Raw genomic sequence first — 17,082 nt, forward strand, 5'->3', positions numbered from 1 at the left:
TGAGAATAGGTTAGTGTGACATCTTTTCAGAGTTCGATGACTTATTCTGTTCAATAGTCCTCTCAAAGTTAACAAGAAATCTAAACAAGCCAGTTCTCCTAGGTGCTGCTTGGAGTGTCCAAGCATGGGTTAACTTAGTTAGGGTTAGCTTGCTGCCCAAGGACTGAGTTCAAAGTTTGTGTAGGCATGCCTCTTGCTCCCTTTAAAGGCTCAGTTTAAAAAACCCAGTTGCCCTAAAAGGATGCAGTTGGGGAGCTCCAGTCCTTGAGTAGCAGGTAGGACTCTCCAAACAGTTAGATTAGTGTAGCCTTTTTATTATTTTTGTGATAGTGGTAGTCTTAGAAGTTTCCTGTCAGTTTGAAAGTTTTTTCCTGTCAGCTTCTTCGTGCGTAGCAGGCTGCTCGGAACGAAGCTGCCTTCCATGACCACATGGTTGAGGCACCACTTCGGGGCTCATTTAGTGGCGGCTGGTGAGCCTGGGACCAGGTAGGAAGTTAGTGAGCCCCAAAACGCCGTTGGAGAGCTTGTAACAGCTCTGGAGGCTCCTAAAGCCTTTTTCTGACTAGCAGGCAGTACCCAGTGCTGTTCCGAGCTGTGCGGTGGCCATTTTGAAGTTTTAAAAGGGCGCAAAAAATTCTTGGCCGTTCGAATTGCTGCTGTCTGTCTCCTGAAGATCGCTGCTGGGAGGGGTTATTTAATCCGAGGACCTTGCTCTGGGTCTTCAGGCAAGTTCCCCCCTCCCCAAAAGGACTGGTTTCAAGCGGCTACGAGTTTTTTTTTGGCTTTTAACTGGCCATACCCTGTTTGACATTAGTGTGGATCTGCGGGCACACTGAACTTGTCATTTTGGCCTGCTGCAGCCTCACCACCATTGTTCCCGGACAGAGACCAGGACATTTACTGACTGCTATTTCAGCATCACAACTGTCCTGTGGTGTTGGCCAGATTGTTCCGGCTACTATGACTTCCACCAGCGCAGCTGAAGACATCAATCAAGCAGGTCCTTCTTCCTCTAAAAGTAGCAGGCCAGGACCTGCTGGCAAAGGGGTGGCTAAAGGGCGCCTACCCAAGGGCAAACAGCCCAAACCTAAGGGGATGCCCAAGGCCTCTCAGAAGCTAGGAGAGAGGAGCCAGAAAGCGATAGAGAAGCAAATCCAGAAGGCCCAAAGACTTGCACGGCCTCCTTCTCCTCCTGCAGAGGTTCCCACTGGTCCCCCTTTGCCTCCTCTCCATAGAGAGATTTCAACATCTCTGGTGGAGGAAGGGGATTTCGATCTTTCCTCTGACCCACTCAGGGGGAGATTCACTACAGGTTCCCTCATGGATGAGGAAGATCTTTCCTCGCACCTAGGCTCAAGAGGATCAGGGCCACAATATGTCCAATGAGATGCGAGAGATCATCGCTAACGCAATATCTCAGGGCATTGCTGAGGGGATGAGACAGCTAGGCCACAGCCTACCTCGCCAGGCACGATGCAAGCCTGGAACGCAGGCTTCAGGTTCTAAGGACTGGGCAGGGAGGTCATCATCTACGGCCTCCTTGGCCGTAAACAAGGAGTCCAAAACAGAAGAGCGGGCTCAGGAGGCCCCGGATTTGTCTGAGGAAGAAAATCCTGCTCCTGATCTGCCTGCCTTCTATGGGTTGTTCAAGCCCTCGATGATCAAAGCCATCTTCACCAAAGCCAGGGCTTCTTCCACTCAGATGGGTCTCCCAGGCCAGCCTAATAAGGAATTTACAGAACAGGGCAGTAAGGAGGCTTCTGAATCCCAGGTGCTGGCCTCTTCAAGGAAATCCTCAGGAACTGGTGCCAGCCCCTCAGCTGTTCTTGGATGTCATCCAGCAGCAATGGGCTCAGCCGGGTTCAATGGCCAATCCGAGCGGAGTGGACAAGTAGCTTTATTTCAAGGAAAGCAGCATTGAGGATCTCTTGAAGCTTCCTCTGGTAGACGATCCCATAGTGGCCTTGACTTCCAATTCCGTTCTTCCAGCTGACCTGCTGGGAGGACTTAAAGCAGGGGACAAGAGGGCGGAAAAGGCCTGCCATAAGACCCACCAGGCCACCGCATGGGCCATCCTCTTATTTCAGTAGGGCATTCCTCTTCTGGCTCTATAAGCTGCAATCCAAATTGCCAGTGAATGACACCAGACTGTGCCAGAACGTCAATAAAATCATTGTGGCAGTTGAATACTCAGCTGATGCTTCCCTTAATACCACCAAATTTTCTTCGAGAGCCTTGGCTTCCAATGTTACATCACACCGTCTGTTGTGACTCAGACACTGGCAGACAGACATGAAGGCCAAGTGGAAGCTCGCTTCTGTTGCCTTCAAAGGGGAAAAGCTTTTTGGAGAGGCTTTGGATTCGGTCTTAATAGAATCCAAGGATAAACGCAAGGTTCTACAGGCCGTTACCAAAAAGTCTGAACACAAGGGTCACTTCTTTTTCCGCAGGCAGCCCTTTTGGAACACAGATCCTCCAGCTTCTTCTGGAGGATTTAATCATTCCTATTCCCAGACGCAGGATGGTATCCATGACAGGGCGGCCTTCAGGGACAAAAATAAACATCAGGGTAGTCGCAGATCCTTCCGAGGAGGGTATTCCAACCACACCGTTTGTAGGAATATGTGACCGTCACCAGTCTCCTCCCATAGGCGGCTGGTTACAACTGTATGCCGACCAGTGGGGGGCGACACCGACAGACACCTGGGTCTTGAACACAGTCTGTCACGGTCTCACCCTAGACTTCCTCTCAGACCCTCCACGGACATTTGTCAATTACCAATTACCCAAGTCAGCTCACAAAGTCAGCTAATGCAGGCAGAGATCAGGCATCTGTAGGACATAGGGGCCATTGAGCAGGTTCTGATGGGCCAGGAGCAGAAGGGATTCTACTCCATCCTTTTTATGGTCCTAAAGTCCTCAGGAGGTGTGAGAGCCATACTGGCCCTCAAGAAACTCAACCTTCATCTAGCGTACAAGTGCTTCAAGATGCAATGACTTCAGACCATCTTGGGTTGCATCAGGCAGGGTGACTTCCTGATGTCAATCTATCTGAAGAAGGTGTACCTGCATGTTCCCATTCATCCAGCGCATTGCAAGTTTCTGAGGTTTCAATCTGCAGGCCAGCATTAGCAGTACAAGGCTCTTCCCTTCGGCCTATCATCGGCCCCCAGGATGTTTACCGAGCTTCTGGCCACTGTGGCTGCACATCTCTGATCTCGTCCAGTGAGACTTGTTTGTTATCTGGATAACATCCTGTTGATGTCATCATCCAGGGAACAGGCGTGTTGGGATCTCAGCATTACCATCCACATCACGAACTACACGGATTCTCTGTCAATCTGGAAAAGAGCCACCTGAAGCCAACCTCCAGAATCTAGCATCTGGGTTCAAGACCTGCAAAGTGTTCCTCACACAGGAGCAAATGGACAGCATGACATCACTTGTGAATCAGACCCGGAGGTCCAAGTCAGCACCTCTCGTCAATCTATCCCAGCTGCTGATCTCGTGCATTGCAGTAGTTCCTGGGCACAGCTGCATGCATGGGATCTTCACTGGTTCCTTCTCCCATTTCACTGACACAAGGCTAGCAACTCCAAGAGGGTGATGAGCATTTCTCCACAGGTGATCTGGTTGCTCTGGTGGTGACAGTCTGCAGCTCTGAAGAGGGGGTCCCTTTTCAAAGAACCAGAATGTCTGGTCATAACAACGGACTCCAGTTTATATGGCTGGGGTCCCCATTTGCAGACACATGTGGTGCAGGGCAGATGGTCGCAGGCAGAGCTTGACCACAACATAAATTGGCTGGAGCTCAGAGCCGCCAGGCTAGCCCTGCGCCACTTCCATCACTTCATTGAAGAATCCCACGTCTTAATACTGATGAACAACATCGCCACCAAGGCCTACGTCAACCACCAGGGCGGGACTCGATCGAGAGCCTGATGTGGGAGGCGGAAGCCCTAGGGCGATGGGCAGAGCGCCACCTTGAATCATTGAGAGCGGACCACATCTCGGGGGAGGAGAATGTGATAGTGGACTGGCTAGACAGAACGACCATCAACAACTCGGAATGGCAGCTTCATCCATCTCTGTCTCACCAATTGACCCAGAGGTTCGGCCTTCCGATGGTGGACTTATTTGTCAGTCCAGCAAACACTCACCTCCCCTAGTTCTACTCAAGATTCCAATGTTCCAGTGCAGAAGGGACGGATGCTCTTCGATGCTGCTAGCCTCCCAGCCTATTATAGCCTTTCCTCCTCTCCCCCTGATACCTCAGGTGATCTGTAAGAACTTGTTGGAGGGCGCCAAAGTACTACTAGTCACCCCGCACTGGCAAAGGAGGTCCTGGTTCACCAACTTTGTCAGCCAGTCAGTGTCCAAACACTGGTGCATACATCAGGAGCAAATTTCCCTCAAGAATAATTACAGATCTGGAAGATCCTCCTTGTGTGTCGATAAACAGTTCCACATTTAAAATTACTGTATAAAAAGTGTTATAAATTTTGGGTAAGAAAATCAGAGTAAGATTTATAATTATGTAATTGTACTATTTTAGTGAAGCCTAAAGAAATATATATATATTTTAAAAAATAAACAGTAGCTTTTTTTCATATTCAACTTTTTTATTTTTCTTTAAAAAAAAAAAAAAAACACAAATATGTCATCATTTGTCAATCATTAAGACATTAAAGTACAATTTTTTTTTGTTGTGTGTATCCCTCCCTCCCTCCACCCCCCCACCCCCCCTCCTCCTTCCCCCCCCCCGACTTCCCAGAACCCGTACACGGTATGGATTTTTAACTAACACAGTCTAAAATCTATTGAGAAAAAAGAAATAAAGAAATTAATGACATTCTAGATTGACCTTAGCTTCTTCTTACTGAACTGACTTTTAACAGTTTAAATCATTTCTGATCTTAAGCATAGGCTAACTGGAATTTCTTAGTCCCGTATTTATTTTGTATATAGTCAATCCATTTTTTCCAGTCTCGTTTATATCTCTCATTTGAATGATCTTTGAGATATGCCGATATTTTAGCCATTTCAGCTAAGTTTGTTACTTTCAATGTCCATTCTTGGATTGTAGGCAAGTCTTCCTTCTTCCAATATTGCGCCACCAACAGTCTTGCTGCGGTTATCAGGTGCAGAGTCAAGTTGGTCTCTACCACTGTAAAATCAGTACATATACCTAGTAAAAATAACTGAGGACTAAACTTTATCCTTCTTTTAAAAACATTTTGCATGACCCACCATATTTTTATCCAAAATGCCTTAACCTTTTGGCAGGTCCACCATATATGATAATATGTAGCATCGAGAGAACCACACCTCCAACATTTAGGCTGTACATTCGGATACATAGAAGCCAACTTTTTAGGATCTAAATGCCATCTATAGAACATCTTGTAAAAATTTTCTCTCAGATTTTGAGCTTGTGTAAATTTCACATTTCTTACCCAGATTCTTTCCCATGTATCCAACATTATTGGTTCCTCAATATTTTGAGCCCATTTTATCATACAATCTTTAACTAATTCTGTTTCCGAATCCATCTGTATTAATACATTATATATCCTCTTTATATGCATTAAGCTTTGATCTCTTATTTGTTTAAACAGATTATCCTCAACTTGAATAAAACCAATTTTTTGATCTATTTTCCACCTAGCCTGTAATTGCCCATACTGGAACCATGTTTGAACTACCTTCTCCTCTTTTAATACCTCTAAACATTTTAATTGTAATACCCCCCTTTCCGAGGTAAGAAGCTGTCTGTAAGTAATTCTGTCCTGTCTTTGTGCTGTATTCATATTTTCAATTGCGTGTCTAGGAATTGCCCACATGGGTATCTTGTCATTTAATTTATATTGATATTTCTTCCAGACCCGCAATAAAGCATTTCTTAAAATATGACTTTTAAAGGTCTTATCCAATTTTTTGTTGAATAACAGGTAAGCATGCCAACCAAATACCAGATCGTGTCCCTCAATGTTCAATATTCTATCATTGGTTAAATGAATCCAATCACTAATTGCAGATAATGCCACTGCATCATAATATAGTTTTAAATTAGGTAGTTTCAATCCTCCTCTCTCACGTACATCTTGCATTATTTTCATCTTTACCCTCGGCTTCTTTCCTGCCCACACAAATTTGTTGATACCCTTCTGCCATTCTAAAAGGTTCGCATCTTTTTTAAGTATAGGTAACATTTGGAAGAGAAATAAAAATTTTGGTAAAATGTTCATTTTCACTGCCGCTATCCTACCCAGCAAAGATAAGTGCAATTTCTCCCATTTTTTCATCTCTGTCTGTATGCTATGCCAAAGTGGTTCATAATTATGCTTATATAATTTCCCATTTGAAGTTAAAATGTTAACTCCAAGATATTTGACTTTTTTAACTACCTCACATCCTAGCATCACTCCTAATTCTTCCTTTTGTTTAATATTCATATTTATAGCTAATATTTTGGTTTTTCCTAAGTTTATTTTAAAGCCCGACACTTGACCATATTGATTAATCATATTCATTAAAACCATACTGGATTCCTGCGGTTGTTCCAATATTATGACCAAATCATCCGCAAAAGCGCGGACTCTATATTCTTGCTGCCTAATCTTGATCCCTTTTAAACCATCCAAGCCCCGTATTTTACTCAACAATACTTCCAAAGTTATAATAAACAATAATGGGGACAAAGGACAGCCCTGTCTTGTACCTTTTCCAATTTGAAAAGAGTCTGTTAGACTTCCATTGACTATGATTTGTGCTGTTTGCTGTTGGTATATTGCTTTAATTGACTGTAAAAAATTATCTCCTATCTGCATTTTTTGCAGTATCTTCAACAGAAATTGCCAATTAACTCGATCAAAGGCCTTCTCAGCATCCAAAAATATAAACGCAGCAGGGATCTGGTTATTCTTTCCCAAATATTCTAATGCATTAATAATTAATCTAACATTACTTCAAGTTAATATTTGGTTTTGAGGCCATTTCAAAATTTGTCTGCCTGCAGTTAATAAAACTCTATTGCCAAATATGCAGCTTTAAGTAAAGAGGCTTTTATTTTGAAGTTTAAGGCTTGGCAAAAATTTCAGTGAGTAAACATTGTAACAAGACCGTTCAACAGATTCATCACCATTTAACTTCCAAATAAGCAAAGTTAATGAAGGAGTAAAATTCTTCTATTGTGAAACCAAAACATGTGATAAGCTATCTCTTTTGTTTTGAATTCTTTTCAAGAATTCTTTTCAATTCTTTTGAAGTCTTGTGAGAATTAGCAAAAAGTGTTCGTTATTACCGGAGAAACCAGCCTGCTCGGCGCCATTTTAAAAGCCTCTGAGTAAATAATTTTTCGGAGGAGAAAAAGAGAAGAAGCTAAAATGTTGATAAGCAATTATTGTCCTCGCAGTAAACGGATTCTGCTCGTGATAAGATTAAATCAAACAAAACTTAGAGCAGAGTGGGAGAGACCTACTTTGTCCTGCACAAGGCAGTTTGAAATTCCCAGCACGGACAGCCGTTCTGCCATGGGCTAGCCCCCCTTTCCTTGCAAGCACAAAAGCTGCAAAAATCGAAGAGCATTTGCCAGCAAAACAGATTCTTCTTTCCCTCTTGCCTGAAGGATAAGAAAACCTGATAAGACGTCAGATGGAAGATCCTCTAAACAGGTACGTAGCCAGGAATTCGGAGGCAGCTGATTTTTTGCTGCCTTCACCAGTAGGCTCCTCCCAGGAAGTCAACAGTAGCTTTTTTTGTATTCTACTTTTCTGTAATATTCCCTAGATAGTGAGAACTTGTCTGAAACTTCACAGTATGTTACAGAGGACAGCTTAAACTGAACTTTTATTATAACATCAGAACTGAAGCCTTTTTGCAACTGTTTATTATCTCTGGCAACAAGACTGATGCTCCACCTCTTGGATTTAATTCGGGTACCTTTTCCTAACATGTTTCCTTCATTATAAATAAAAGCTCATGTTTCTAAGAAATCAGTATTAAATGAAAATGGTATGTTTAAATGCTGTGTTTAAAGGAGACTTTAATTTCTAATAGCTTCAATCTTTTGCTCTTTGGGTAGAATTAAATATAATTTATTGGGAAAATATCTATTCTTTTAGATACATTGGATATAATTCCTAAAACAATGTAGATAATGTGTATTTATAACCAACACTTTGATTTGAAAATGAGGTCCTTCATTCTTTTAGTGGGTTTCAGTGGCTAGTCATAATATATCAATATATGGTAATATATTTGTTTTAGGACATTCCTATTTAGAATAGGCACATTCAAAGTATAAAGACTGAATGAGAAGATAGAGTTGCCAGTCAATACCACTTCCTTGCTCCTTCCTTTTCCATTACATAAAGAAATGGAAAAAAAAACTGAAGTTGCAGGTATGATTTCTGATCTTCCAGAATGTCAAAATGCTCATGAAAACACAATAATATGATTTAGGCAGGGCTGTCCCTCAGAATGTGGTTTTAAAAAGTTAAGATTGTAGCCATGATCATGCAATGAAAGCTTTGCCTGTTTTTTGCACATATGTTTGTATGTATGTATATGTATATATGTGTGTGTGTGTGTGTGCGCGCACACACACACACACACACACACACACACACAAACACTGTGCTCTGGGGACACCCCTTCGGATCACTTGCTAAATTTCTCACTTTCTATCACAAGGGCAGCAATCCAGTCTGAAGCAATTTATAGTAGTTTGAATTAGGCAAAACTCAACATATTCCCTGGCCATTGAATTGTCAAGCTTTTGATTAAGGAGAGGGATAAATACTTATTAATAATGTTGATGCTAACGTATGCCATTTATTTATCTATTAAGCCAAGAGGAAGGTACAACAAGAAGAAAAATCAATACAATTTTTTGGTGTGTGTGTGTGTATGTGTGTCTTTGAGTCAAAGTTGACTCCTGCCTGGACAGATCCCTACAATTTTCTTGGCAAGGATTAGTGGAAGTGGTTTGCCCTTCCTTCATTCTTTCTAAGGCCAACAAAGAGTGACTAACCCAAAGCCAAAGAACTCATGATCTCCCAGTTTCTAGACTGGTGCTTTAACCACTATACCAAACTGGCCCCCTCAGTGCAAATATGCATCAGCAAAATATTAGTTTATTTTCTGAAAAGTAATTACTTTTTTAAAAATAGTAAGCTAAAGAAGACAAGGCATGAAATAAGGAAAAGGAAAAGGAAAAGGCAACCTAGTTTAAATACTGACCTCCACTTTCCATCATGGCTTTGATGAGTTATGACTTTCACAGAGTGTTTATGTATCAAATCATGTGCAGCATTCCCTGCTAATTATAAGGACAGCACTGGCCATTTTTGCTATGTTTTAATGAGAAGAATCAATCAAGAAGAAAAGTCAATGCCCACTTTTACCTCATAAATACCCCAGGATCTCTAGAAATTAGGTTGCAAAATAACATTCACCAGCTGATCTCCACCATTGATCTCACCAGCTAGGAGGTCCGTGTAATGTATTTATACACACATACAGTTGTGTGTTGGTCACATCCTATCAACGTGATCATAGGCTAATGAACTTCTCTGGCATGATAATATCTCTGGGGTGGTTCCAAAGATAAATAGTTGCAGTTAGTTTATATTAAAATATCCAGGTCAAGTTAATAATTTGAATTAATTCACACTGAATTTAATGGCACATAAAAACAAGTTCACTGGTTTGGAATAAACCTTTTATATGTAAATTGCATTTATATAGTAATTATGTACTGCATAGCATTCATCTTAAAATAACAATATCATTTTCAGAGCACTAAAAGGGCTTTAGGATTTAATTCAGTCATTGCTGTGCACATAGATAGTGTAAAGTTCACAAGACAACTGGTTACCCTTTAATCTGCATATTCAGTTGTGCAGTCTGTCCTTTCTCATCTGTCCTTTCTCATCAGCTGAAGGTCACTTTCTTGCTATATCAGCATTATCGTCCAGCATTGTCTTTTGGGAAAACATTTTCTGTTCCTCATTAAGCTGGAAACAATTTGTTATGAAATGCATCATGGATAGTACAAAATGGTAATATTCATAAGCCTCTCAAGTATTGGTATTTACAAAACCGAATGAAGCTTATTGATGTCTTTCATAAATAATTAGAATAAAAGTAATTAAAATCAATAGTAATATATATTTATTAATTTAATACCTTTAGATTTGCTTTTCTGCTACAAAATGATGGCCATGATGACTAGCAATAATAAAATTATAATAGCAATAGCACTTACTTATATACCACTTCATAGTGCTTTTCCAGCCCTCTCTAAGCAGTTTACAGAGTCAGCATATTGCCCCCAACAATCTGGGTCCTCATTTTACTCACCTCAGAAGGATGGAAGGCTGAGTCAACCTCGATCCTGATGAGACTCGAACTGCCAAATTGCAGGCAGCTGGCAGTCAGCAGAAGTAGCCTGTAGTACTGCACTCTAACCACTGCGCCACTCTTGAACTCGGGGGGGAACGGAGGCTGAAAGAGAGGATTGCACTCTAACCACTGCACCATCTTGGCTCTTCCTTTAAGGTTATTATAAGGTTATTATAATTTTGTATTCTTAAAAACCTGAAAGCAATTATTTTAAAAAGTAGTAAAGCAGACATATTAGTGGCTAATGTTTATTTCAAAATAAACATTTCAAAATAAACATTGGTATGAATAAAACATTTTTTCTGTTAGAAAAATAATGATATATTTTTGTTTGGGTTCGCAATTTTTTTTATTCATAGAAAGGGAAGAACAATCAAGCATCTTCTAGTTGGAAGAACAATTTTGTAACTTTCAGTTGATAAAAAGGCAGAAATCTGACTTCATAATTCTGCTGTTTTATGGATCATATGGCAATCCTCTTGAATAATTTGCATTGTTTATCGGGTTTAGAGGTTAAAATCTATATTTTTTAAAAAAGATATCTCTGGATGTGTAATTTATTAATTTAATTTTGCTTATTTCAACAATTTATGTGGATACCCATATTACTGTTTTCACTTTGGGTGTCTGACAATAAATTAAACTAGAAGGTAGCTAATTAACTCTAAATAAACAAGAAATTGCAACAATTATCAATATATTGGTCAGTATATAAAGGTCCAAGTAACTCCTTTCTTCTTGCAGTCAAGCCCCTAATAACCTGATCCAAATGTGAATAATCAGCCCTTTGGTGCCTTATGAAAAGCCAATAAAGTTCATTCTGATCATTCTGATCTCCCAAGGGCTCCAAAGGATAAACACTACAACAGAAAAAAATATTAACTCTTATTTCATTATTTAAAGGATACATTTCCAAAGAGGAGTTAGCTTTTACACTGAGAGCAATTACAGGGAATTATATTATCTCTTACAAGAGACTTAGGATGACTTTAAATTGTGAAGTTCCAAGCCCATGCATTTAAAGGGAACCAGGCTAGAAAAGATAGACATGAAGCTATGTCACATGGTAGCAATCTGCAAAAATTATAACAAATCATAAAAATAGAAATAATTGAAATAAGAATAGAAATGGAATAGAAATGGAATAGAATAGAATAGAAATTTCTAAGGATATGTAGTATCCTAGAACAGGGCTGTCAAAGTTCCAGCCTGTGGGCCGATGTATCATGGACTGGCCACGCCCACACCCAGTTTAGCGAAGTGGAAAAAAGTCCTGATACATCACGTGATGCTGCTGTGACGACATGAGTTTGACACCCCTGCAGTAGAAGCTAGTTATTAGTTCTATAAGTTGGGTTTTTTTTATTTTTATGACACTAGATAATACTGTCTGTCTAATAAACCCCACTGCACATAATCTTTGTTTTCTAAAATAAGTAACTTAACATGCCTTTCCTGTTTACTTTTTCAGGTTGTGTGGAGGAAACTTGGAGATGCTGCAGGCTCGTGTCCTGGAATTAGACAGCACTTGTCTGGAAGCCAGTACAAAGGGCCAATGTGAATGGCTGTCAAAACAAGGAAGGATTCCAAGTATCAGTGGACATTGCAGCAACCCTTTTAGTAGTAATGGGACAATGCCAAACACTTTCTAGGCCACCACTGGAAAATAGAAGTCTCTTCTTCATAGACATTTGTGTGATGTATCCAGATCTGCAACTAATATACTCCATTCTGCTTTTGCCACAAGCATTTTCAATACAAACACACAGAGACGCACACAGACACACTCACAGACAGAAAGGGAGGGAGGGAGAGAGGGAGGAAGAGAGAGAGAGAGGGAGAGAGAGAGAACAATCATCAAGGTTGTTCACATTAATCCAGATGGAAAACTCAGAGAAAGTTCTTTTGTAAAAAGAAAAGAAAAAAAACACGAAATCAAGAGATTCCAATGAACTATGCTCTTGGTCTTCACAGTTTCAAAAAAAAAGTACTCTTATATTTGATTGTATGAAATATTGACTAATGGTGAATAGCCAACTGGCTGATGTTGGGATGTTAGAATTATTGCTAAATGCCCGAAACCTTCAAGTCTCAAAAGAGTCAATAGTGTAGCAAGAGAAAAACTACATATATAAGCACTAAAATTGTGATGCCTCATTGCTCTAAAAACATAGACCAAGAATCACTTTATTCTTATCTACTTTGATGATTGCATTCTAATGAACTGGTTTTTCTCTTATTAAAAGAAATATTCCCTCTATTCCCCAAGCCTAAGGCACTGTTAGTAACCAGGCATCAAAATCATGTGCTGCTCTTTCAGGGATGAAATAGATCCTTGAGCCAGACTGAAGACAGGGTACCTGTAGTAATGCTCTGGAGACATGGTGCCTGGGTAGCTGCAATTGTATCCATGGCTAAATTTTGATTGGAGATCCACACATATACATCAAGGAGAATGCTGGAAGGGAGGGACTTTTTCCAGAGCTGTGAAGTGAACACCACATCTATTTTTATTCTTTTTTAACAGATAAAATAGGGGAATGCTGATATCTAAAGAGAAAACAAAAAAGCTCAGATATCAAACTTGTGGGCTTTTACTTTTAACACACACACAAACAAACTTGAAAAGGGGAAAGTTGTGCTCTGGGAACATGGAGCTGCATGCTGTTTCTAATCAATTTGAATTAGAGACTGATGGAAACGGGATGGATATTCATGATTGGCAGACAAGAATGGATGGATACTGTGAAAATGGCAAATAAGGCTAAGAAACAATACACCAAGAAAGATTGAATGCTAATGATAGGAGTAGCTGTGGGGGTGATAATTATAGATTGAGAGGTAAAGCTGAAAAAATAGACACCATCACCAGAATGAAGGGCACTAATTTCTAGAGAAGTCACAAATAATTGGAAAAACGTTACAGATATAGTTTTCTCATCTCTCTGTTATAAATTCAATATTAAATTGAAAGTGAAGAGTCTTGGAATGAGACTTCAGCTGAAATCGTGACTACATTAAAGAGAATAACAAAGACAAGTCATTTAAGGAAAGGAAATCATTAAAAGTTACTCCAAAAGTTTAAATGATGGCCATGTCGTTGACTTATGACCTTCAGTAACAGTTTCGCAAATAGCATGCATTCCCTTCCTTGGCCACTACTTTTTGTCTGAAAACCAACAGTTTATATAACCAACACAATTTTTGCTGGGTATCAAAAATAAGTTAAGTGTATCACGAATTGAACAGGACTTTACACAAAGCAAACTCTTATCTGTCGGTAATACTTTCACTTCGGATGAACAATGTTTGTGTATTTTTCAGAGCAGATGAAACAATAAGGTGAATTAGAAAGAGGAAAGGAGATTTGCTTCTGGAAAAGTGGATCAGAAAATAGTGTGAAATTGGGTAGTGCTAAGAAAATATTTCAGGGAGCTCCTGAGAGTAAAACCTGGGCTAATCTTAGAGACAAATGACAAACAGATCATGACTATGACGGATGCTGAAATAATCTCACTTCCAAAAATCTGGCACTCAAAACTGAAGGCTGATATACAAAATATTCCATGGCTTTAAGGATAAGGCAGGAAAAAAAGAATAATATTTTGACTCCGATAAATTAATTTAAAGACTGAGGAATTTAAGTGTAGTTTACTGAACACTGAAATCGATACTGTGGAACAGTAGCATAATAATCATAGAATTAAAAGGTGCTTATGAGACCACTGATTCTAACCCTTATTCTGTATAGGGATTATATTAAGGAAGCTTTTGTTTTGTTGATATTCAACTGGAATCTATTACCCCCATAACATAATCCTTTTTAATATCTTATGATGATAATGACTAGGTCTTGGCCTTTATATATATATGCAATATTGTTGAAAAACATTATCATGAAAATTTTTGTGATATCAAGTTATGTATAAATTTTTTTGAAAACATGGGTCTAGGACTAGACTCTGTGACATCCCATTGGATTTTTTTAAAAATGTGAGCCATTAATGAATTAACTCTTTGAACACAGTTTTAAAGTAGCTGTGGATCACTTAATAAACACAATATTAAATCCCATATTTGATAATTATAATACCATAGTATCCAATGTCAGTTGCTTTCTTGAAGTCAAGAAATACCTGCCTAGCATTTTCATTAGTCTGGTAAGGCTTTTTCCTGACAAATCAAATTACTGTTCATCAGCATTTGAAGACTTAAGATTCTACTGTGACTTGAGGAGCAATTGCCTCTTGATCCCTTTTCTTTTGATACTGTGTACCATGCAGAGAACTAGACTTAGCGCAGTTCAAATTCCTGTCATGTCCAGCTACTCAGAATATTGATAAGTATTAGAGTCTTTTGTGGAACCTATGGTCTTTGACACAAATCCACATCATATTTGCTATGGAGACAATGAGCAGCCAAAAGGCCTCTTCTCTACAGAGAGCGTACAGGATGTAAATGTAAGTATAACTTAACTGTACATTGCACCACAAGTGTAGTTCAGGATAGACTGCTGGATTCTAGACATCCTATGAATCCAAGTGTTCTGGATGTGACAATTATGCTTCCAGTTTTTGTGAGTTCCTTTAGATAAGACACAAATAAAACTCTATTTGGGGGCTGAAGGTTGCTACACTATTTAATCATCGGACTAGAAGACCTCTGATAGACATAATTAAGATTAATTTTAGGTTGGATCCTGGATAATTTGAACCAAAGTATAGCCCACTCCTCTCTTTCCTGACTCATTTCTTATCTGATTATACTAATTTCTTATGTAGTAATTGTGCTCCAGTGCAATTGACGCTACAGCTGACCTTTAGGGTGGTGCTCAACTCCTGCCATATGATGTCATTTTTGTTCCATGTAGAAATTTTGTGAAGTACCTGAAAATAATTAGCTACATTTGGTGCTCCTTATTTCATGAAATTGATTTCAGTAGCAGTGCTGTTGCAGTTGCACAGTTCTGCACCGAGCCCATACGTCATCACCCTGAAATGGCTCATCATAGTCTGTTGTTCAACAAATCCCTTTCCAATTGCTTGTTTGCAGATGTGGGTTTTAGGGTTGTGCTACTATAGATATTAAACATTTGAAATCTTTAATCCAATCCTATCTTCTAAATGCCAGGGAGCTAGGTTCTTCAGTTTTATAAGATAATACTTGATTTCACAAATGTGTATGGCTAACAGAATAACACTATATTTATTTGGTGTTCAGGAAAACGTTTCTTGCAGAGGTTCACTTCATTTTAGAGGAAATGTTGAGGATTCTTGAAAGCATGTCCTTCATTAATCTGAGGTTGAAAATGCTTTTTCATTTTGCTTGAGTTTTTGGACATAGATGGGCTCACATTAAAATTTCCCTCCTATTCCCTCCACTGTATAATATTAGATTCTGTGTATTAAAATGTCTGATAGCTATTTTGTGTATATATAAAAATGCAGTAATATTTGTATGAATGTGCAACAGGCTTGTGATAAAATGCTGTTGCTTTGACTTTTTAATCATACCTGAGTATTTAACGCAACAATAGGAATGCAACAATTCCCAAGATTGGGATGATTAAAAGGGTTTAATTGAAAATTGATATTGTCCTGTTTGTTTTCCTTTTTTCTTTTTTTCCGCTATTATGTTGGTGAGTATTAGATGGCTCCAGCACTAATATAGTGCAGCCTTTTATCCTATAATAGAGTGGCATTAATCAGCTCCCTTTTTTCCAGGAAAAAAAGGTTATAAAAAATGTGCTTTAGTAATTCAATCAGATTTTTTTTAATGTCATGCTAGGTAACACAGTTGTTTCATTATTTATATTACAATTGTTGTATTCCTATTATTACATGAGAACAGCAAAAGCGAGAGATCCTCAAAGAATTTGTGCCCACGGTCAAGGACTAGATCCAAAGAATGACTCTAGAGAAGTTTTAAGTATTTTTCTGGATCAATGGGATATTAAACTATTTTTCATTGAATAGCAGTCTCTTTTCCTAATGCTGTATCACAAAGTGTTTAAATATTCCACAGTCTAATAAACGGATTGCAACTGGCTATTATTCAAGGAAGAAATGTCTACGCTGTTCTTTTCCCTGGTTGAGGGTTGGGAGCAACTTTTGTTGTTTGATAGATCTTAGCCAAGTTCTGCAGGAGATAATTTGAGCGATGTTGGCCTTTTGACATAAGTATGTAAATTTTGATACTGTACTAAAACTATTTTTTTACAATTCATCATATAATGGGGATACCAAACATATGTGTTCATTTTAGCAATGGTAATAAAATATTTAATCTCAAAATCAATTGCCTGATTTATTCTGAGGTTATGGTGGGTTCTTTTGCACTGCACCTTTAAGCTGCTCCCATTTTATGCAGTTGGCTGGAGTCTAAGGTACTTTAGCAATAGCAATAACACTTAGACTTATGTATGGCTTCACAGGACTTTAGAGACCTTTAAGAAAGTTTTCTTTGGGATGCTGGGTGTTTAGTCCAGCCTAGCGGCTACTGTGGGTCTTCCATTACATTTCTTTTTGTAGCCCTTGGTGAGTTGTGGAGGACAATCCCATGCCAGTCCTCTAGAATTTCACATTAGAAAATAAAGCATTGATTTTTAAATTAGGAAGCAGTGGGTTTCCTTCTTGACTCTGGATCTCACAGAAGCAAAGATCAACCATGCTTGAG

The 17,082-nt window shown here is 39.2% G+C and overlaps 1 protein-coding gene across 3 annotated transcripts in view; it reads left to right on the forward strand.

The window, feature by feature from the left end:
* CCDC85A (coiled-coil domain containing 85A) overlaps nt 1-16,665 on the forward strand; it is a 146,014-nt gene extending 129,349 nt beyond the window's left edge. For all 3 annotated transcript variants that reach the window (XM_032217177.1, XM_032217175.1, XM_032217176.1), the window contains one exon: nt 11,879-16,665. In XM_032217177.1, the coding sequence (XP_032073068.1) occupies nt 11,879-11,968 (90 nt within the window). In that variant the 3' untranslated portion in view covers nt 11,969-16,665. The remainder of the gene's footprint in view (nt 1-11,878) is intronic.
* The last annotated feature ends 417 nt before the right edge of the window (nt 16,666-17,082 follow it).

This window comes from Thamnophis elegans, chromosome 4 (genome assembly GCF_009769535.1).
Source record: "Thamnophis elegans isolate rThaEle1 chromosome 4, rThaEle1.pri, whole genome shotgun sequence".
Classification (NCBI taxonomy): domain Eukaryota; kingdom Metazoa; phylum Chordata; class Lepidosauria; order Squamata; family Colubridae; genus Thamnophis; species Thamnophis elegans.